General features: G+C 38.6%; 1 protein-coding gene and 1 long non-coding RNA gene across 2 annotated transcripts in view; both read left to right on the top strand.

Annotated features, from left to right (window-relative positions):
• Positions 1–23,124, top strand: part of LOC309846717 — a 104,072-nt gene that overhangs the window by 33,868 nt on the left and 47,080 nt on the right. The window lies entirely within an intron of this gene.
• TOMM70 (translocase of outer mitochondrial membrane 70) overlaps positions 14,230–23,124 on the top strand; it is a 35,115-nt gene continuing 26,220 nt past the window's right edge. The window contains exon 1 of the mRNA XM_082695918.1: positions 14,230–16,183. Within this exon, the coding sequence (XP_082552044.1) occupies positions 15,857–16,183 (327 nt within the window). The 5' untranslated portion in view covers positions 14,230–15,856. The remainder of the gene's footprint in view (positions 16,184–23,124) is intronic.

Here is a 23,124-nt window from a genome sequence, read left to right as displayed (position 1 = left end):
CCCTATTGTTACAGTAATTTATTTTTTTAGTTCATTTGTTTTCTTGCTAGTTAAAGGGAAGAATTTTTCCCACACTATTTTCAAGTTTGCCTAAGCCACTCTCATTCCAGAAAAGAAATTCTACGTACAGAAAAATTAATCTGGGGCATCTTTACGTATTTATATACAGTCAAAATATGTCAGTGGTTTTTACACAGTTTTTACCTGCCAAAAAGCAGTGCTTGAATACTTGAAACTGTGAGCTGTTAATTTAATGTCCTGATTGTCAGAATGTTCTTTTATAGGTAATATGTTAACCCAGTCATCCATTTCCATGACTGTTATTAAGTTACACTGTGAAGTTTGCCACTCTGTTGCTTGGTGTTTAAGTGTCTGAAAGTATGTATTACTTGAGCATACCTCATCATCACTGCTTATTCTAAAAAGCTATACCATTTATATTATGAAGGTACTGTTGATGTAAAAAAATATCTGGGGGGTTGTGTTTTCAGAGGTCTGCCTATTGGTTACATAATATCTAGTTACTTTGGCAGTAAGCATCATCAAGTTCTGCAGGATTTGGGCCAATGGTAGGCCTGACAATAGTCAAAGTCGTCAGATGTTGGAATAGGTTTTTATAAGACAATATATCATCTCTTCCACAAGAGACTTTGAAGCAGAGTATTGATTCTCATCTGTCAGAGATGGAATCTATGCAGCTTTGCCTCCAGCAGTGCTATGCCTTATATGGCCTCTCAAGGTCTCCTTGATCCCTGGGCAGCTATTATTCTAAAACAGATTGAATACACTATTTGTTAAAATTTAAAACTCTAGGGGAAAAAAAAACCTTTACCAGTTTAGCTCATCAGTGTGTTATACTTCAGAAAAGGCTTCCTCCCAGTTACTAACTACAATTTCACAGAATCTAAGGGTAATGTCTCAGCACTTTTTTTAGTCTGAGTCTACAAGCCTCCCCATAAGAAGTGCCCCAGAAAAGAATTGAGAGAATTAAAGAATCCTATGAGTCTCACTTCTAAGAGGGGCAAAATTTTGCCATGTACTATAACAGAGTGGATCACCAAACATTTAAAGGAAACTGTGACAAAAATATGACATTTAGAAAAAGAAATTGGAAAGATTTAAGTTTGAGTCAATAAACAATGAGCAGGGGTGGCCGGGTGGCTTAGTTGGATGGGCACCAGACTCTGGATTTCGGCTCAGCTCATGATCTCAGGGTTGTGAGATTAACCACCCCTGCGCCCCATGTGTCCCCCACCCAGGTGCAGCTCATCACTCAGCAGGGAGCCTGCTTAAGATTCTTTCTCTCCCTCTCCCTCTGTCCCTCCCCTCTTTCCTCCCCTTCTCTCTCTCAAAGAAATTATCCTTAAAATAAATAAATAAATAAACAATGGGTAATTTTCACACTGTTATAAATAAAGACTTTAACAAAGCTCCAGAACGATCTGTTCTGAGGACCAAATGCCATACGCTCTTAGTATAAATGTGGTCTTTCTGGAAAGAAATACAGCGAGTTTATTAAGAAGATTTGTTTTAAATATTCATGTTCCTTGGCCCAGAAATTTCTCTTCTTGGTATTGTAAGTATATAATCAGAGGTATGCAGAGGAAATTTGTTCATCATAACATTATTACAAATAGCAAAAATGTGGGGTGCCTGGGTGGTTCAGTTAGGTGCTCTACTCTTGGTTTCGACTCAGGTCATGATCTTCGGATTGTGGGATCAAGGCCCCCATCTGCCCTATGCTCAGCACAGAGTCTGGAGTCTGCTTGCCCCTCTCCCTCTCTCTCTGCCCCTCCTTACCACATACACACACTCTCTCCCAAATAAATAAATAAATAAATAAATAAATAAATAAATAAAATATTTTAATAAAATAAAATAGAAATGTGGAAACATCTTAAAAGCACAATTGGAGACCATGCTAATAAATTAAGGCATCTTCATACAACAGAATTCTATGCAATCATAAAAAATATCAAGGGATTTAATGACACAGGAAACTTCTCAAAATAAAATCTTTGGTGACAAAATCAAAATATAATACACCGTGATAGTTAATTTTATTTGTCAACTTGACTGGGCCATGGTGCCTTGCTATTTAGTCAAACATTATTCTGGATTTCCATGAGAGCATTTGTGAATGAGATTTACAAATTCTTTAAATATAAAGTGTTATTTATTTGTGGCAAGTCAAATTTAAAAAATCTTTTTCAGGGACGCCTGGGTGGCTCAGTTGGTTGGGCAGCTGCCTTCGGCTCAGGTCATGGTCCCGGCGTTCTGGGATCGAGTCCCACATCGGGCTCCTTGCTCGGCAGGGAGCCTGCTTCTCCCTCTGCCTCTGCCTGCCATTCTGTCTGCCTGTGCTTGCTCTCTCCCCCTCTCTCTCTGATAAATAAATAAAATCTTTAAAAAAAAAAAAATTTTTTTTTTCATTTGAGTCTAGTTGACCCATAATGGTATATTAGTTTCAGGTGTCCAACATAGTGATTTAACATCTCTATATGTTATGCTATGCTCACTACAAGTGTAGCTACCATCTGTCACCATACGATGTTCTTTCAATATCATTGACTGTATTCCCTATATTATACTTCTTATTCCCATGACTTGTTCATTTCATAATTGGAAGCCTGTATCTCCCACTCCCCCTCATCCATTTGGCTTATCCCTTTGGCAACCATCAGTTTGGCATCTTTTCCTGTAAGTCTGATTCTGCTTTTTGTTTGCTTATTCATTTATTTGGTAGATTCCACATATAAGTGAAATCACGTGGTATTTGTCTTTCTCAGTCTGACTTCTTTCACTCAGCATAATACCCTCTAGGTCTACCCATGTTGTCACAAATGGCAAGATTTCTGGATGAGATTTGTATTTCAATTGGTAGATTTTTAGTAAAGCAGATTGCCCTCTATAATGTGGGTGGGCCTCATTTAACTAAATAGTTTGAATAGAAAATAAGATTGACCTACCCCAAGCAAGAGAATTCTACTAACAGACTGCCTTTGGACTTCAAGTGCAATATTGCTTCCCCTGGGTCTCCAGCTTCCTGACTCGCCCTGTAGATTTTGGACTTATCAGCCTCCATAATCACATGAATCAATTCCTTAAAATAAATCTTGCCCTCTCTCTTTCTACATGACACACACCAACACACACACACACACACACACACACACACACACACAGAGAGAGAGAGAGAGAGAGAGACCCTATTGATTTTATTTCTCTGGAGAACCCTAATAGATAGTTTATACTAGTATGATCTCAAATATCAACTATGAATCATGGGATTTCAGATAATTTCTTTTTGTTCTTTCTATTTTTCTCTACATTCTGTAAGTGATCATGTAGCACTTTTGTAATCATGAAAAGATGTTATTTTAAAATGACTCCTGTACGTAATACCTAATGGTGAAAGGCAGAAAGCTTTCCCGATGAGATCAGGAAAAAGGCAAGAAGGCCCATTCTTACCACTCTGATTCAACACAGTGCTAGAAGTGCTAGCCAGTGCAATAAGGGAAGAAAATGGGAGGGGTGTGAGGGAAGGCATACACATTTTAAAGAAAGAAATAAAATTGTCTCTATTTGCAGATAATGATTTTATCTAGATAAAACCCAAAGGGATTTACAAAACCACTCTCAGAACCTTTAAGTGAGTTTCAGTAATGTCCCAAGATACAGGTTCAATACAAAGAAAACTTAACTGCATTTCTACATACTAAAAATGAATATGTGGAAATCAAAATTTAAATCACAATACCATTTATAATTGCCCCCTAAAGAAAGTGAAATACTTAGATACAAATCTAAGAAAACATGTACAGAATCTGTATTCTGAAAATGACAAAAAGCTGATGAAAGAAATCAAAGAAGACTAAAGAAATGGAAAGGCTTATTCATGAGTAAGTCATGAAGCAAAGATGTCAATTCTCCCCATACTGAACTCTAGGTTTAATACAAATTCCTATCCAGGTGTTTGCAGACATGGAAAAGCTTATTCTAAAATTGATAGAAATTCAAAGGACATGAAATAGTTAAAACAATTCTGAAAATAAGGAGTAAATTGGGAGAACCATTCTATACAATGTTAAGGCTTCCTGTATAGCTACAATAATAGAGACAGTGTAGTGTTGATAGAACACATAGAGCAATGGACCAGAATAGAGAATCCAGGAAAAGATACAGACACAGACATCTAAACTAAATTTTGAAAAAGTGCAAAAGCAATTCAAGTAAGGAACGTTGAGTAAGGAAAAACCTATTCAACAAATGGTGCTGGAACAATTAGACATTCACAGTTTTAAAAAGTGAATCTGGGGCGCCTGGGTGGCTCAGTGGGTTGAGCCGCTGCCTTCAGCTCAGGTCATGATCTCAGGGTCCTGGGATGGAGTCCCACATCCTGCTCTCTGCTCAGCAGGGAGCCTGTTTCCTCCTCTCTCTCTCTCTGCCTGCCTCTCTGCCTACTTGTGATCTCTCTCTGTCAAATAAATAAATAAAATATTTTAAAAAAAAAGTGAATCTTACAGCAGCCATCCAGCAGGGCATATGCATCTGTATTCACCATGTTTAAAAAAAAAAAAAAAAAGTAAAAAAATGAATCTTGACCTACGTCTCATACCCAATACCAAAAATTAACTCACAGTGGATCACAAACTCAAACATAAATTATGAAGCTATAAAACTTTTAGGGAAAAAAATGGAGAAAATGTTTGAGATCAAGAACTCAGCAAAGGGGTGCCTAGCTGGCTCATTTGGTGGAGACTGTGATTCTTAATCCCAGGGTTGTGAGTTCAAGCCCCATACTGGCTATAGAAGTGAGATTACTTAAAAATAAAATCTTTTTAAAAAGTTTTTTTAAAGGAACAAAGCAAAGAGTTCTTAGATTTCACACTAGATGTGTAATTCATAAAGGGAAAAATGGATTAACTAAATCTCATCATTTTAAAATCTTTTGCCCTTTAAATGACCCTGTGAAGAAAATGAAAAGACAAGGTGAAGACTAGGAGAAAATATTTGTGTTTGCCAACATATCCAACTAGTTTCTAGAACATATAAATAGCTTTCAAAATTTGACACTAAAAGAACAAAGAACCCAATTAGGAAATGAGCAAAAGACATTTAAGACATCACATTGAAAAAAATAGACACCAACTAAGCACATGGAAAGGTGTCAACATCATTACCCCTCAGGTCAATGAAAATTAAAACCAAAAGCAGTTATCACTATAAATACCTATCAGAGTGGATAAAAAAATTTTTAAATAGTGTCAACGCCAAATGTTGGAGAAGAAGCAGAGAAGTTAAATCCTTCTTATTATGGTGCTGATGGGACATAAAAATGGTATAGCCAGGGGCGCCTGAGTGGCTGGGTGGGTTAAAGTCTCTGCCTTCGGCTCAGGTCATGATCCCAGGGTCCTGGGATCAAGCCCCACATCAGGATCTCTGCTCAGCAGGGAGCCTGCTTTCTCCTCTCTCTCTCTCTCTCTCTGCCTGCCTCTCTGACTACTTATGATCTCTGTCTGTCAAATAAATAAATAAAATCTTTTTAAAAAATGGTACAGACACTTTGGAAAATAGTTTACCACTTTATTTTAAAACTAAAAATGCAACTATTATATGATCCAGCAATGGCACTCTTGGGTATTTATCTTAGAGAAATTAAAACCTATATTCATGCAAAAACCTACATATGAATGTGCATATTTGATATACACAACAATTTAGATTGCTTTTAAGAGAATTATGCTGAGTGAAAAAGTTTAGTCTCAAAAGAATACATACTATATAATTTTATTTATATAGCATACATGAAATAACAGTCACAGAGCTGAAGAACAGATTAGTGATTGCCAAGGGTTAAGGATTGGGAGCCGGTGGTTTGGGCTATAAAAGTTCAACATGAGGGAGTTGGGATGATGGAATAGTTCTATATTTTTATTGCAGTGGTAGTTACATGACACATGTTAAAACTGTGCAGAACTGTAACTCCCACATATAACAAGTGCGTGTATAACTGATGAAAGCTAGATAAATTTTGTGGATTGTATCAATTTCAATTTCCTGGTTTTAATATTGTCCTATAATTGTCAATATGTGAAAAGTGGCATGAAAGGTATGAGACCCCCATGTGCATTTATTTGCAACTTCCTGTGAAACTATAATTATTTCATAATAAAGGTAAAAAGAAAAATGTCTAGTAGCAAGAAAAAGAAACTTCTCTAAACAAGTAGCTACAAGATTAAAGTGCTGTTGATCTGGAGGTATTCTGGGAAGACAATAATGAGGATAGCATAGATTTTCAACCTCTCTGAATCCCCACATAAAAACCAATAGAGCAATTGTAGAGGAAAATATCCATGGACAAATCTACAGCAAATACTGGTGACAAGATGTACTTCACTCCCAAGTGGAGAGTGTGGGGACAAACTTCCAACAGCTAAGACCTGGGATAGTTGTTCATGAAGGAGGAAAAGAAAACAACAAAGCAACTGCCAGACCTGAGAACAGGAGAACGAGAACCACAAAACAGCCAATACTTTGGAAAACATAAGGGACCAATTTGAGAATAGCATTAATCTTTTATCCAGCAGCATTGCTAAATTATTAGTTCTAGTATATTATGCTTTTAAAAAATTTTCTATGGAGACAACCATATTATCTATAAATAATGAAAAGTTACTTCCTTCTTTCCAATCTCCCTTTATTTCCTTTTTTGTCTTATTATTTTGGCTAACACCTTCAGTACTATATAACAGAACCCAGAATGCCTGACTCGTTCTTGGCTTTAAAGAGAAAAGTACTAACATTTCACTATTAGGTATGATTATTTATTTAGATTTCCAGATTATCTTTATCAAAGTTCTATAATAAAAATGTTTTTCTAACTGTGTCATAGGCAAATAGGGCAAGACTGTGACACTGGTTAAATCTTAGCGGAAGATAGTGGTAGATTAAAAAGAACTGCAACTTTTTTGCTCCTTCTTCCATTGAGAGTTGGAGTCTAATTCGCCTCCCCATGAATCTGTTCTGGCCTTAGTAACATACCTGGGCCATAGAAGGTGTCAGAGCGATGTTTTAGAAAGTTATGCAGCTTCTGCTTAGGGCTCCTGGGACACTCTAGAAACCCTTAGCTGTCACATGAGTCTGACTGCCCTGATTGCCATGCTGGAAAGGCCGCAAGAAGTGGTCCCCCTGTATAGTCTCAAATCAGACTAGTCTTCAAGCCCTTTGCACTAAGGTGTGAGACCCTGAGTGAAGCTGTCTTGAACTCTCCAGACCAGTCCATTTGCCAGAAGAATAAACTCCAAGACAGGAGTCAATCAAGCCTGGGAAAATTCCTGAGCAATAAACCTTTAAGATGTAATAAAATAGCTGTTTTAAGCCACTAAGTTGCTTTGAGCCACTGTCATTGGGATAGTTTGTTAAGCAGCAATAAATAACAGGAACCTAGGCACAAAAACTATTTTTTATGGTTTTACTTTTTTACATAATTTAACAAAATTAAGTCTCCTCCTCATTGTTGGATTTGAGGCTAGTTTTCACTGATTCAGAAAAACAACAGAAGGTAAAGATAGGGGAGAATAGCCTAGAGGACTTCAGGTTCAGTGCTAGATCAATGCTAAGATCAAGTCTGCATAACCAACACTCCTAGTCCAATAGGAATGAATTAGTCACTGGCACTCTTTATTGGTAGCTACTCCACTGCAGGCCCATCATTTAGTGATGGACCAGTATCTTCATGCAATTCAGATGATGGAACACCTTTCTCTAGGCAGACATAGCCTGATACCAGACTGTGAGGAGTAAAGTACAGGTTGGATCTCAGCCCCCACTTGCTCCAGCATCCTTGTGTGGGGCACAATGCACATAATCTATATGTGATATCTTTAGAAGTATAAGCAAGGCAACATTTCTACATTTGCAAATGACATAAACTCTTGTGGTGGTAATGAGCTAAGTTGATAAGGATTGATGAGATAGATCTTACAAATCTTTGAGTAGGCAGAAAGGTGGAAAGTGAGTGCCTAAAGTATACATATGCACCATCAGTCACAGCTAAGGAGAAGGAGCTAGGTTGACTGTAGATTGTTCCCTGAAGATAAATGCAGAGGCTCCTTCTGACAGCAAAAAGAACAGCCACTTGATTGAATCATCAAGTGACATTTCCCCTGAGAAACAAAGAAGCACCACCCACTCAACTAATGCTTTGACGGAAGTTGAACAAGGCAGAAACCATCAGGAGAAAAACTGGGCCAAAATTAACAGCATGAGGCCTCAGAGGAAGCACAGACTATATATCATAAGTGGGGTATGAAGGACAAACCAATCAGACTCCAATGGAATGGGGAAGAAGCTGCAGTGGTGCAGGGGGTAACTAACTACAGCATGCTTGGGACTAGAAACCAGTAGATAGGATAATGGTGGTAATGGAAGCAGACTATTCCTGGCAGTGGCAGCAGTGGCAGCACTCAAGTTGGTTTCTTAGCTGATGTAGGTGTTGGACAGCAATGGTGGCACCAGATTGTTCAATATTGGCAACAGGAATGGAAATGAAGTAGCAGTCAGGGAATTGGTCAATAAACACTTCATCAACTCTTTACTCAGCACTGACCACATTTCAGGTATTATGTTGCATGGATAAATAAGTTAACAATTATTGTGTGCCCAGCCTTGCAATAGATACGGGAGCACAAAGACAACTAGAACATGATTCTCACCGCTCAAGGACTCAGAACTGAGTATGGGTGGCACATGATAACAAGTAATTATGGCAATGTGGGAGTTGTGAGGAAAATATTTATACTAAGTTGTATAGGCCCAATGCAGAAAGAAAAAACAGCCCTTTGCTCTGACATATAGCTTTACTAGAGACACTATGTTAGGCACCATAAAAGGTAAAAGGATAAGTATTGGACATAGCTTCTGACTTGGGATGCTTATGGTCTAACAGATGAGGCAGGTCAAGTATAATTCTGTAAACCAAGGTAAAAAGGGCTATGTTTTAAGAAAGTTCCAGAGAAGTATTTGGGGAGTTTAAAGGAAAGGTCACAATATAGTGGACACTCAGGTTTTTTTTTTTTTATATTTATTTATTTATTTGACAGAGAGAGATCACAAGTAGGCAGAGAGGCAGGCAGAGAGAGAGAGAGGAGGAAGCAGGCTCCCCGCTGAGCAGAGAGCCCGACGCGGGACTCGATCCCAGGACCCTGAGATCATGACCCGAGCCGAAGGCAGCGGCTTAATCCACTGAGCCACCCAGGTGCCCCACTCAGTTTTAAGTAAATGAGGATTCTAGCTATCTCATCCTATATGTCATTTTTTCCATCTTTGATACCCTTCAATATCAATTACTTAAAAACAATATCTATTGTGTGCTTACTATATGCTTTGGACTGAATGTTTGTGTCTCCCCCACAAATACCAAATTCTTAGGTTGAATTCCTAGCTCCTAATGTGATGGTGTCTGGAGATAGAGCCTTTGGGAGGTAATTAGGGTTAAATTAGATCATGAGGGTGGGACCCTGGTCCCATGGGATTAGTGCCTTTCAAAGAAAATGCACTAAAGAACTTGTGTGCATGAGCGCTCTCTCTCTCTCCCCTAGTTACCACAAAAAGAGAGATAGAGACAGAGACACAATGGGAGAGAAATATGTGAGGACACAAGGCAGCCATCTGCAAGCCAGGAATAGAGCTGTCACTAGAAACCACATTGACTAGAACTTTGATCTTGGACTACCCAGCTTCCAGAACTGTGAGAAATAAATTTTCATTGTTCAAGCCACACAGTCTGTGCTATTTGGCTATAGCAGCCCTAAGAGGCTAATACAGATTTTGGTCCAGTGAGTGACACCCCAGTCTCCCCCAAATTCATGCCCTTACACGTAAAACAAGTTCATTTCATCCCAGCAGCCCCCAAAGTCTTAACTCATTCCAGCACCTACTCTAAAATCTAAAGTCCAAAGTCTCATTTCAATATCATATAAACCAAGTATGGGTGAGACTTGAGATATGATATATCCTGAAGCAAAATTCCTGTCCAGCTGTGAACCTATAAAATCAAACATGTTATTTGCTTCTAAAATACAATGATGTGACAGACTTAATTATAGGCATTTCCATTCCAAAAGGGAAAAATATGAAAGAAGGGGTAAGGGGTCCCAAACAAGTTCAAAATTTAATATAGTCAGTGCCATTGCATTTTTTTCGTTGTTGTTCTCTTTAGTCCCAGCTGGCAGTGTTTCTTCTTCTGGTATCATCCTATCTCTATTTCTGGCCTCTGCTGAGATGGCTGATGAAGCCCATGAGTTCCATCAAGATCTATCAAATCGTTGTTCAGCTATACCATTAGTGTTCTCCTGAGAACAAGCTTTCTTGTTTTTTGCAATATGGACAGACTAAGAATTTTCCAATCTCCAAGTTTTCATTCCTTTTCACCTAACAGTTCCATCTGCCTCCTCTTCAATTCTACTATAAGCAATGGGAAGAACTTTCAATACTTTGCTTAGAAATTTCTTAAATATCCAATTTCATCACTCATATGTTCTACCTTCTACAAGATACTAGGACAAAATGCAGCCGAGTTCTTTGGTACTTTATGAGAAAAATCACTTTCCTCCAGTTTCCAATAGCCTTTTCCTCATTTCCTCTGAGATTTCACTGAAATAGCCTTTAATATCCATATTTTTACCAACATTCTGTTCATGATTATATATTTATGTAAGAAAATGAAAGCTTTGTCTCCATCTCTCATTTTTTCTTTCTGAGCCCTCAACAGAATTGCCTTTAATGTCCTATGTCTACCAATAGTTCCTTCATGAAAACCTCAGCTTTTTCTAGCACACAACTCAAAACTCTTTCAGCCTCTACCTATCACAAGCCCAAAGCCACTTCCACATTTTTAGGTATCTTCTAGTAGCAGCACTCCACTCCACTCCTAGTACTAAAATCTGTATTACTTAGCATGCTCCAGAGAGGCAAAACCAGAAACTACTAGACATACATATTTATAAGATTTACTATAAAGGAATGGACTAATGCAATTATAGAGGTTGAGAAGTCCCAAGATCTGCAGTTGAGAGAGAACTGAGAGAGCTGATGGTGCAAATTCCAGTCTGAAAGCTGGCAAGCTCAAGCAAGACCCAAGAGCCAATGCTTTAGTACAATTCCAAAGGCATGAAAAAACCAATGATCCAGCTCAAGGTAGTCAAGCTGTGGAACATCGCTTTTACTGAGGGAAAGTGGGCCTTTTTATTCTTTTCAAGCCTTCAACTGATTTGGGCTTTACTCAGTCTATTGATTCAAATGTTCATCTCATTGAAAAAACAGCCTCACAGACACACGCAGAACAATTTTTGACCAAATATCTGGGCACATGTGGCCTAGTCAACACATGAAATTAACAATTACAAGGACTATCTTCTGGGTTCTGGGAGTATAAGACAAACAAAGTTTCTGTCTGCATAGAGTTTATATCCTGTGATGGGTCCCCTAAATAATTTTAAACACTGCCAAGTGCTATCAATGTGGACCATAGAAATAGAAGAAGTGTATAGAAGAAGGGGATGGCCAGACATTTAACCTCATAGGAAGTGGCGAGGGTCTAACTGTTTTTGAGCTCAAGAATGAAACTGGGATTATGCATTGGGAAGAGTAATCTAGTATCTAAGTGCAGAATGACACATAGAAGAAAGGTACTGGAAGCTGGGAAGCTGATACAGCATTCAGAAAAGATAAAGAAAATAGAGAAAAGAAAAAAGAGAAGAAACAACTATTTATTCAGCATCTATTCTATGCCAGACACACTTCTAAGTGTTTTCATGTATTTGAACGGGGAGGTGGCAGGGGGCATGAAAAGGAAAAATATATATATTACAAGTGAATCAGTAAGACTTCACAGAGGATTTTGTGTTTACATATGCATATATTGGTACATTCACTTGTGCTAGGTAAGTATAGTTGTAAAAGAGAAAGGTCCAAAAAGTGTAAGCTTTCACTTACACTTTTACACTTACACAAAAGTGTAAGCTAGGAAGGTAACAGTGACATTGTGAGAAAAAGGGGATTTACAAAGGGAAAGACTGAGGAGGGAAGATGATGAGTTATATTCTTTAAAATGGGGCATCCAGGCAAAGCTGCTCAGAAAATAGTAGGAAATTATAGGGCTAGGAGGTGAACAGATACATCATACTAAGAAATACTTAGATATTGATGATCTTCAGAGAAATGGTACCTGAAGCAATGAGACCTACTTTGGTTACTAATGGAGAGATTGCAGACAAAGAACACAAATTCTTTCAGATTACTATACTTGAGAAAAATCTGGAGCTGTGCTGTCTAATACGGTAATCATTAGTCACACAAAGTAATTTAAGTCTATTAAAATGAAAACAAAATATTTAGTCACACTAGATGTATCTCCAAGTGCTCAATAGCTACACATGGCTATTGGACATCAACAGATAACAAATCATATTGGATATCACAGCTTAAAAAAACACTTCCAACATCACAGAAAGTACTATTGGACAGCATTTATCTGGAAATTGCTCAATAAGTAGAAGAACCAGGAGAACTTAGTCTCATGAAAGCCAGGGAAAACCATGTATTAAGAAGGGAAAGACCAATGATACCAAATGCTTCAGTAAAATCAAATAAAAGTCAAAAACAATGAATTAAGTGACCTTTAAAGTACTTTCAGACTAGTAACAAAATTAGAAATCAGATTATAAGAGATTTTGGATTAAATGGATGATAAGTATAGATAACAGGCATAAACAATTCTTCTCAGTATTTTGCAGTGAAGAAAAACAGAGTGGAAACCTAAGGAAAAATTGAAAGGGATCAAACTGTGTATGTATGTGTTTAGTATGTTTACGGACTCACTGGAAGCCTTGAGCACCAATCAAGCAGCTATCTACCAACTCTACCAACAAGAAAGGCTTTCATGTAGCAAACAATTGAGGGGCTAGAATAATACAATTTCATAGGTAGGAGGAGACTTAGAAATCATCTAATCCACTGGTCACATTGGCTCCCACAGTCACACACATGGCTTGTTAGTATTAAAATCTAGAATAAGAACTCAGATCTCTTGCATACCAGTCCATTACTTTCTACCTCATTTCAACTGACTTCCAAGATAGACCACAGAAGAGGTGAAGAAATCTATTGAATTCCGTTAATCTAGCAGGAAAAACAAAATGTTTATGCTCACACATACAAAACTTCAATTTTCTTAGAGATAATTTTACTTCTCTCCTTTAAATTTAAGAAAAACAGAAAACTAAGTAATGAACGTATACTATTTTGTAACAAACAATATACTAAAAAGAAATTAAATGTTATCTAATTAAATCTTTCACATATAGGTGTGAGAAGAATGTTTTCACTATTTCACAGCTCAGAAATTTATGCCTTAGGTCAGCAAGGTCATAGAACTAATGACATTCTTACTCAGTTCTACACTATAATCAATAAGGAAATGATGGAAAAAATGGGAGAAAAGAGATAAATAGGCTAGGGAATGAAAATGTTATGTTCAACAAATCACAAAAGTAACAAGAACAAATTCATTTACTGATGCCAATCTTAAAACCAATAAAAGCAGCCTTTTAGATAAATATTAATTAAACAAAGTGTTTCAAAAAATTCTAACACTGATCACCTTTGGAGAGGGGACCTGGGTAGCTAGGGATACAGTGACTTTTCACATTAAACCGTTTGTAACTTTTGGATTGCAACCATAACAACGTTATCTATTCTGATAAGATTTTTTTAAAACTTCAAATGACTTAGTTCCTACCAATAGTACTTACTAGCATTCTACAATCCCCTGAGGCTGCAGAAAAATGGAAACTGCGGTAAAGAAATATCCTAACTCTATTCTAAAACAGCAAGGGAGAAATTGCATTAAGGGCCAGAAGACTTTCCTCTGAGGGCTGGGAATCAGGAAGGAAGAAAAGACGATTGCCTGCAACAATCCCTATTTGATCAACTCAGTTCTGTTGCTATTTTTTTTTAAAGATTTTATTTATTTATTCGACAGAGAGAGATCACAGGTAGATAGAGAGGCAGGCAGAGAGAGAGAGGGAAGCACGATCCCTGCTGAGCAGAGAGCCCGATGCGGGACTCGATCCCAGGACCCCGAGATCATGACCTGAGCTGAAGGCAGCGGCTTATCCCACTGAGCCACCCAGGCGCCCCTGTTGCTATTATTTTTAGCTCACCTTTTGAGTCTGCGGAACCCTATTACCTGAAAGCAGTTTACTAATAGGAACCTACATGAAGCAGAAAAAAAGCAACGATACCGAAACCTTCAAATTGGGCCATTCTAATTTAATGTCTATTTTAAATAAATAAATATTTATTTTAAACAAACTATTTTTAATAAAATATTTAAAATAAACTATCTTTCAGTCATTATGTAGTTCTACTGTGATGCTGAAAATCCTGTTGCGCCCAAAAGCAAAATGAACCTTTGTAAATTTTTAATATAAGGGGCTGCAGACCAGTATACTTGATAAGCGGAGCCATAGCTCTGGATTCATTCTCTATTAATACTAGTCTTTTCTTACTGAAAATACTATGAAATCCGAACAATTCCTTGCAAGGGAAATTCTTGTATTTTAAGACGTCTGGTGCAGAGCATGGGGAAAGGACTTGACAAAGCTACTCGATATATGACAGCTATGAATTGAAATTTCGTTTTGGGAATGAAGCAGGAAGGCTGAAGACAGCTAATGCAAAACTCGCAAGGCGGTGGGCGGATCAGAGCACTGCGGAGGGCGCGGGTGTTCCAGGGATCGAGACGTGGGCTGGGATGTCAGGAGAAATCCAGCACAAGGCACAAATATGTACAGGAAAGCTGCAAGCAGGTGGGAACTCTGGGTCTTCGCATTTCTACCCACGCAGTTCAAGAACTTCATTAACAACACATAGACGTCATCGCTTTCGTAACTGGTGCAGACGGTGAACCGCGGGGACTCTGTTCAAGCCGTTTTGGCGGAAGCCAACTTAGATTTGCCCGTTTCCACCCTGTCTGATTTCTACCATCTGCCGTTGCCCCCAGCAATCTCAAATTCCTCCATACTACTGTCCGGCCACGATAGAAATAAGGAAATCGATGATACAACGGACTAGCTCTGGCTGAGTTCTTCCTTCACACACCTTTAACGGTCCTTTTAATCCGTTGGTTTCCAGGACTTCATAACCAAACTACCGGCCCCAAAGGTCTGAGAAGCGCCTACGTGGCGGTAATGGGGAAACGAAGCCCAAATTCCACCAATAAACTGGGCTACTCGGGCTACGCCCCGCCCACCATTTCTGCCAACCAATAACATTCACAACTCTTCCGCTACTCCCGCCCGTTCTTGGGATCGCTGCAGACACTGCACCGCTCGCCTGCGCACCATAGATCCACCCTCTGTGCGTCCCTCCTCCGCTTCCCCAGATAAGAGGTCCCTCTGAAGGCGGAGGGAACGACAGTGGCTACCACCGGAAGCCCAAGATCCTAGAAGCTAGTCTCACAAACAGCAGCGCCCCGAAAGGGAAGAGAAAGGGCCACTAACGACGCCCCCTCCCGCCCTGTTTCTCCCTGACCCGGAAGTAATTTCCCCCTCTTCTCTTCACTCCGCCCCCCCCCTCCATAGTTGAGAAGGGAGGAAAGGGACGGCCGGGTCTGGCCCGGCATGCCCTAGGCTTCCGGTGACCTCTGGCCCTTTTCTGTCGTCCGCTGTCGCTGCCTAGCGTGCTCGCTAGCCCACGGCTTTCCTTTCCTCCCTCTGGTGTTCCTTCGCACGCTACCTGGTGACTGAGGCGCCCGCGACCAGCAGGGAGGCGGCGGCGGAGGACACTCGTCATGGCCGCCTCTAAGCCTGTGGAGGCGGCGGTGGTCGCGGCGGCTGCGCCTAGCTCTGGGAGTGGGGTGGGCGGCGGCGGCGCGACTGCGGGCCCTGGCACGGGGGGCCTACCGCGATGGCAGCTGGCGCTAGCAGTCGGGGCGCCCCTGCTGCTGGGCGCAGGTGCCATGTACCTGTGGAGCCGGCAGAGGCGACGCCGGGAGGCTGGGGGCCGAGGTGATGCCGGCGGTTTAAAGCGTAACAGCGAACGGAAGACCCCAGAGGGTAGGGCCAGTCCGGCCCCGGGCAGCGGACATCCCGAGGGCACCGGTGCTCACCTGGAAATGGTGAGAGAAACAGCCCTGGGCTGTGGAGGTGGAACCCAGCGGGTGAAGGCTTTCCTTGACCAGTTGTGCGGGTCAGGGGGCTTCCCATCCGACGAAAGCTGCCTGGCAGCACAGGGGTTTAGGGAAGCGCATTTCTGGCTGCCTTTGTAGGGATTGGGATAGCCCGAGGGCACAAGTTAGTGTGCTTCTTTGATAGAATCTTTTTGGTTTCAAAAAAAAAATTCTTGTCTTTTTTCTCGTGACACAGCATTTATCACTGGCGTTTTGGGTACGGGGGACTTTCGCAAATATGAAGATTGTATTGAACTAGTGAAGGAAGCCAGATTCCATTTACGATTAATACATTGTGGTTTCCAAGGCCTAGAACTTGGTCCGTAATAACCTTTTAATAATGAGCCACCCCTGTTTTATGAAGTCTCTCAGGGTAGGGGATAGGTAAATACAGTGACTATTGGTTGGCAGAGTGAAATGGTGTTGAGTAGCCTTTTTTTTTTTTTTTTTTTTTAATCTGTGGGAGCGAATTCTTAAACTTTTTTGGTAGAAGCATGTTAAGTTCATCTTTTAATTTTACCTGAAATTTTACATGTTCAAGCCTGATGTGCGTGATAAAGATTCTTTGATGTTAGGCCAAGCATCAGAGTATTTGGCGAACTGCTTTGCAAGGTTTTGTTACCGACTGTTAAATCCTTTTGGTATCTGACAGCTGTGGGGAATAAGCCTGGCTGCATTTAACAATACTGGGATGGGGTGGGGTGGAAGATTTTATTTGCCTCTGGGATTGTACAGTGATAGTTCAGAGTAAATCAGAGTTCAGAGAAACCTTTGGTCAAATAGCTCCCAAATACATTTGCAAGTCATTTCCATGTTGTATTATTCAGGTTAAAGACATGATTTTACTAAATAGTCAAACAAACTTTAAAGGAAGTTTTGATGTGGGAGTGAACTACCATAGTTTAATGTCCACTGTATGTTAGGCTTTTGCTAGGCTGTGAGAGGGCCAGATAGTCTTTGTAGTGGGAGAGTAAAACATTGCCGCCTTCTTTTTTTTTTTTTTTTTTTTTTAATGTAGAAAAGATGCGGTATGGTATGCTGGAAGATCCCATGGACTCTGAGAACTAGGAGATGTGCACTTTGTTGTGGACTCTCTAGCATAGTTACCTTGGGAAAGTTATTTTATCTCTCTGGTCTAGTGTCATCCACATACTGTAAGAAGATTACAATATTTTAGGTCTCATGACTTTGCCAGCCCTAAAAATTGTTGCCTCTGAGTGCTGCTAATGAGAGTGTTAATCGGGAGATTCTTTGAATTCCCACATGTGTGTGTCATTTTCATATGTCTAAAATTCTCTGATCATTTCCTATTTCATTTGTTTAATATTAATCACAGAATAGGGAATGAATGAGAAACACAAAAGCTTTTAGTGCTATAATCACTAAACATAAAAATAATTTTTATACATGAAACTTTGTGACATACACACAAAGTAATGATATTCTGGCTACACAGACAGATGTAGATGTCTTAGGCATTTCTTTTTGGGATTCTTTTGAAATGTGCATTTCTTTAAAACTTCATTGAGTATAGTAACTTTTTTATCTTTTTTTTAAATCTGATGATAAAATATATATTCTGGTATTCAGGTTTTTTTAATGTTACACAGGAGTTACCCACATGAAATGGTTAGGAACCACTAATCTAAGCACTCTAGAATGGGAAGGGAGAAATGTAGTTAAACATTTTAATTAGGGGGTCACAGACTGAGTAACCTCTGTTTCAGTCATTTTTTTGAAGTAAAGTAATTCTCTTCCCTTAAACAAGCTTCTAGTTATTTTTTAAAAATCAGGATGATCAATGACATTCCTATATAACTAACTACAATGAACACCTTTCAGTCTTTATCTCACTTAATCCTTGGTGATGTTTCACATTGTCTTCTCCTAATTTTCATAACTTTTCCTGTGGCTTCTGACATAGTATATTCTGGTTATCTTTGCTTTTTAAAAAATTTCTTGATACCTCCCTTGCTGATTGTTCTCGGTGTCCTTTCCAGGCTCTTTTCTCTGCCTCTTCCTTTTCTTGATCTTCATGTTCTATCATAATTATTCTTAACCTTCCACGCCCTCACTAGATGCTTGCTTGCTGTGTGGGAGTTTTATTTATCTCATATACTGATAGCTCCCTAATTTCTTGTCTATAGCCCAGACCTCTCAAGAGACCCAAATTTAAGGGGAATTTTCACTTCATTACTTCACAAATATTTCACATCCAGACTCCCCTGTTTTTCCTGGGAGTATCTCTTATCAGTGTTCCTCATCTAACTAGTTTCCCAAGCCGGAGACTTGGATATCATCTTAACTTTCTGCTCCCTGCATGTTTTCCACATCCAGTCCAGGAAAATATCTAGAAAATTCTTAAGTCTGACTACTGCATTTTCACTGCCATTACCTCTCAACTGAATAACTGCTCTTCTTATTGTCTTCTAAATCCTTTTTGTCACTGCCAGAATTTGACAGCCCATGCTTAAAATCATTAAGTGGTGTTCTGTTATTCCCCGTAACAAAGCTCAAACCCGTCATCATTTAGGACCCTCCATAATCTTAATCCTGCTTACCTCTTCAATTTTATCTCTTTTTTTTTTTTTTTAAGATTTTATTTATTTGACAGAGTCACAGTGAGAGATGGAATGCAGGCAGGTGAAGTGGGAGTGGGAGAGGGAGAAGCAGGCTTCCTGCTGCCCAGGGAACCCGATATGGGGCTTAATCCCAGGACCCTGACACTTCCTCATGTTTTTCACCTTTGGATATTCCGTGAAAACTGCCCAATACACCTACCTTCTCATCCTTCAAATAACATGTAGGTATTTTAATCTTTTCTGAAACCCTTTACCTGGGCATACCACTATGTGATTACATAACAGTCTGAACTGTTCCCTTCCATAGCACTTACCACATTGTACTAGAGTTGCTTCACATATTCTATGGAATATGTGAAGGCTAGGACTGGCTCTTTCTCACTTTTGTCTTCTCAGAACCTAATACAAGGCTTGGTAGAAAGCAGAGGTTGAGTAAATCTACCAGTGAAGCTTCATTGTTTGCAGGTGTGCATGCGTGTGTGTGTGTGTGTGTGTGTGTGTACACACACATAATTCCACAAGTTGAGTATTTTTTTCAGAACTCCAGCTTTTCATTTTTATTCTACCAGTCAATCCTAGAAGTTGCTATAACAGTCTTAAACCTTATTTAGGCATTCTTTTTATAAATCACTTGATTTTGGATCAACTACAGCCATAATCCTGCAGAAACTGTGTTCTTACAAGTGGGTTCTTAGGTAAAGTGCTCTGTACTGTGATTTAGTAGGTGGGCTTGGTTGTAGATTTTTTAAATATTAAATGGGAAAGAACTTTATTATTATTTCAGGTATTTTCTTGTTATCCTAGCTTTTATTCATATAAAAGTAACAGTTGGTTGATAGAGTATTTTAAAAGACCGTTGCTCATGCTCTAAGTTTTCCACCGTTGATTGCTACTTCTTTTAAGCTGAAACTCAAATTTTAAAATATGCTCTTGGAATTTGGTAAATTTAAGGGAATGAAACCATTGAAAAAAAAACACTATCAAACTAAAGTATCAAAAGTATATTTTAACTGGATATAAATGTGTAATTATGAGGATACCCATTTTATTTTCTTATACACAGATTCCAGTTCATTTCCTTTCACAGTGACTATATGTGATCATCACATATAGTGATTTTATAAATACGTGCTAAAAATTTATACTGAGTTCTTATTGCCAAATGTGTATCATTGAAATCTTTCTGTAATGTAGTCAATGTTACCATTGCAGGACTTGTTTTAAAGGACTCTTTTAGGTCTCCTGAATTCCTTGTGTGTGTAAAGTAACCTTCACTGACTGTCAAACCTTGATTTTTTTTTTCTAAGTTTGTATTCCACTAAATTTACTGGTATTATACTTAAATATCTGTCGCGTTTGTCTTTAAATATTAATTGTTTTCCAGAACAGATATGTCTCTGCAAAAGGTGTGAGGCAGATTCCTAGGTTTTGCCTCCCATTTGACAAGTTCTAGCAGTGTTTGTAGAAGAGAGGAGACATGCATACTACTTTTCTCATTGTTTCCTTTTAGATTTATTACCTGAGTTATTTGTTTTTAATTCTTGTGTCTTACCCACATAGTTTAGATGTATGTATGTATACATATATATGCAGTTGCTCTTTGGGCCCAATAATTTTCTGGTTATTACACAGTATACTAATCACCTAATGTACATTTTCCTGATGTGAATTGGGATTTCAGTTTTTTTAATCAATAGTAATTTTGTAGAGAAGCTGCCAGTCTCCTTGTTTGTTTTTTACACTGTCCCTGGTATTTCTTCAGAATAAAGACTATGCTGTTGGTTGTTGTACAGTGGAGTTCTGTCAAATGTGCTTTTAACTAAAATGAATTCAGTTATAATAGCTTGTATTAAAGAAAAAGGTCTAATTTTGCTGATGATTCTTTGTCTTTTCATATAAAGACCTTTTGCCCTAGAGTCAGTACCGAGCAAGATAGGATATCTGAATCTGTTGTCTTTGATTTAGTTCCAGAAAGCAATTCTGGGTGTGATTCTAATGATATTCTTGATAAAACATGGATGATGATCCATGTAGTACAGAAGTAAAGTTTAGGCAACCTGGAGTCAGATTGCTTGAATTTGAATCCTCCCTTAGACAAATTAGTCTTTCCAGCCTTCAGTTGCTTTATATGTAAAATGAGGATAGTAATAGCACCTACCTGGCATCCCCAGTGGAGTACTTTGTTAAAGATTCTTCAAAAGTAATTTTGGCTTAATGCATTGACTTCAGGATTCCTTACAAGATTTGGTGCCAAATATTTGTTGAATTCATTTAGCAGAATCTCATCAAGTCACGGAGTTGACTCTGCTGGGCAGTTAATACGAAGAGATGAAATTTAAAGTGTGGTTGGAAAAAAACAAAGTTTTCTAGTAGACTATTGTAAATTATACTTTATGTGACATACTGGGCAGATGCAAATATCTTTTTCATAATCCATCTGTATTCTTACCAGTATTCACAGAGTTTGAATTTATGCCCATTTATGGAAATTGATTATATGGCTGAAGTAAAATTTAAGAGTCCTTATGTAGGTAATAGTAGTGGAAAGTTATTGGAGGGTTTTGAGCAAGGAATGACATGATACAATTTACTTGTTAAAAGAATTTTCAGGGTGCCTGTGGGGCTCAGTCGGTGAAGCACCTGCCTTCGGCTCAGGTCATGATCTCAGGGTCTTGGGATCGAGTCCTGCATAGGGCTCCTTGCTCAGCGGGAAATCTGCTTCTCCCTCTGCCCATTGCTCCCCTTGCTTATACTCTCTTTGACAAGTAAATAAATAAAATTTTTTCAGATCAATTAGAAAATAATTAGTAATAAATGCAGAGAGGTGCATTTTCACAGAGTTTTAGTGTAAAGTATTATGGAATGTTAGAACCTTTTTAAGGTTTAACATCCAAAGCAAAAGTGATTTCCAGTAAGGTAAATGGCTTTATAGTCTTTTAAATCTCCCTAGTAGCTTTTAGATATGCAAATGGACCATATGAAAGATACTAGCATTTCGAGATGTTCCCATTGTGTTTTAGATCTGCATATCTTCATTTCTCATTTATAAAAATATGCTTTCAAAATTAATTGTCTCTGGGCTTATTTCCTCACTTCAGTCTTTAATTCTGAAAGTTACTATTGAAACTCGAGAATGTAGACTGGTGGCAGAGGGTGGGAAGTGACTGAAAAGTAGTACAAAGGATTCCTGTAGGATATAATTAAAATACCTCAAAAAGAATTATTAGTTGTGTGTTTTCTAAAATAAACTTTTTGTCTGGTGCATATATTTTCATTTCTGCCTGGTTTTCACCTCAAAGCTTACGAAAATAGCGCCTAGTTCCTGACATAGGAGAAGGTTGACATTATGTTACCCAGCTTTTTGTCCTAAATTTTATCAGCAGGCTGAAATAATTAGTTTTTCTGTACTGTCCCTGTTGTAATTCCATTCTTTCTCTGCATTTTTATCAACGAAGGGAAATAGTTGGACAGAAAGTAATGGGGCAGGCAGTGAGCTTAGGGTAATATGGATGTTAACCAAGATAATCTTTCCAAAAATATAGTTTGGTTGCTTTCTGGGGTGGCAGTGGAGGATAATTTGCAACTTAGTGATTTGCCTATGTAATTTGATCCTTTTCCACAGTGTCATTCAGATCATTATGGGTATTGGGTTTTGTTTCTGTTTTTGTGGAGTTTTGTTGTTTTGGGGGGTTGTCAGTGGGGTTTTTGTTTTGTTTTTAACAGTATAATAAAGAAGGGAAATTAATCAGTCTGATCTTGGCCTTAGGATTTAAAGAATCTTTTTTTCTTTTCTTTTTATTTTTTAAAGTAATCTCTACCCCCACTATGGGGCTTGAACTCAGAACCCCAAGATCAGGAGTCACATGCTGTAATGACTGAGCCATCCAAGCACCCTGGAGTAGAAGAATTTTTAGTAATTTTAAAAGGAGCCATTATAAAATTTGACTAAGTGGAGGAAAATAGCTAAGTGAAAGATTCACTTGATTGGTTTTAAGTTGATGTAGAATATGCTGAATAAAAGTAAGAAGTGTCTATCCTAAGTAGAAGAAGGAAGCCTTGTGTACTCATTTTTCTGTCTTTTGTCAGTCCTTGCTATGACTGCTTTTTCTGGTATTCTGTATGGTAGTATTTAGCCTTAAAATTCTAGTAGACGGGAAAGAGTTCATTGCTATTTCTGCTAATGAAACAAGGTCATTAACTCTCCAGAAAATGTTTTTTATCTAATCTGCAAATCTTTCTTTAAAATACTAAATAAATCTTCAGTAGAACTGTAGTCAAATATACTTCTCACTTGTTTTTAATATGCCA

The sequence above is a fragment of the Mustela nivalis genome (assembly GCF_964662115.1).
Source record: "Mustela nivalis genome assembly, chromosome: 1".
NCBI lineage: Eukaryota > Metazoa > Chordata > Mammalia > Carnivora > Mustelidae > Mustela > Mustela nivalis.
The sequence above is the reverse complement of the archived record's forward strand: the minus strand, read 5'-3'. Positions and strand labels throughout refer to the sequence as shown.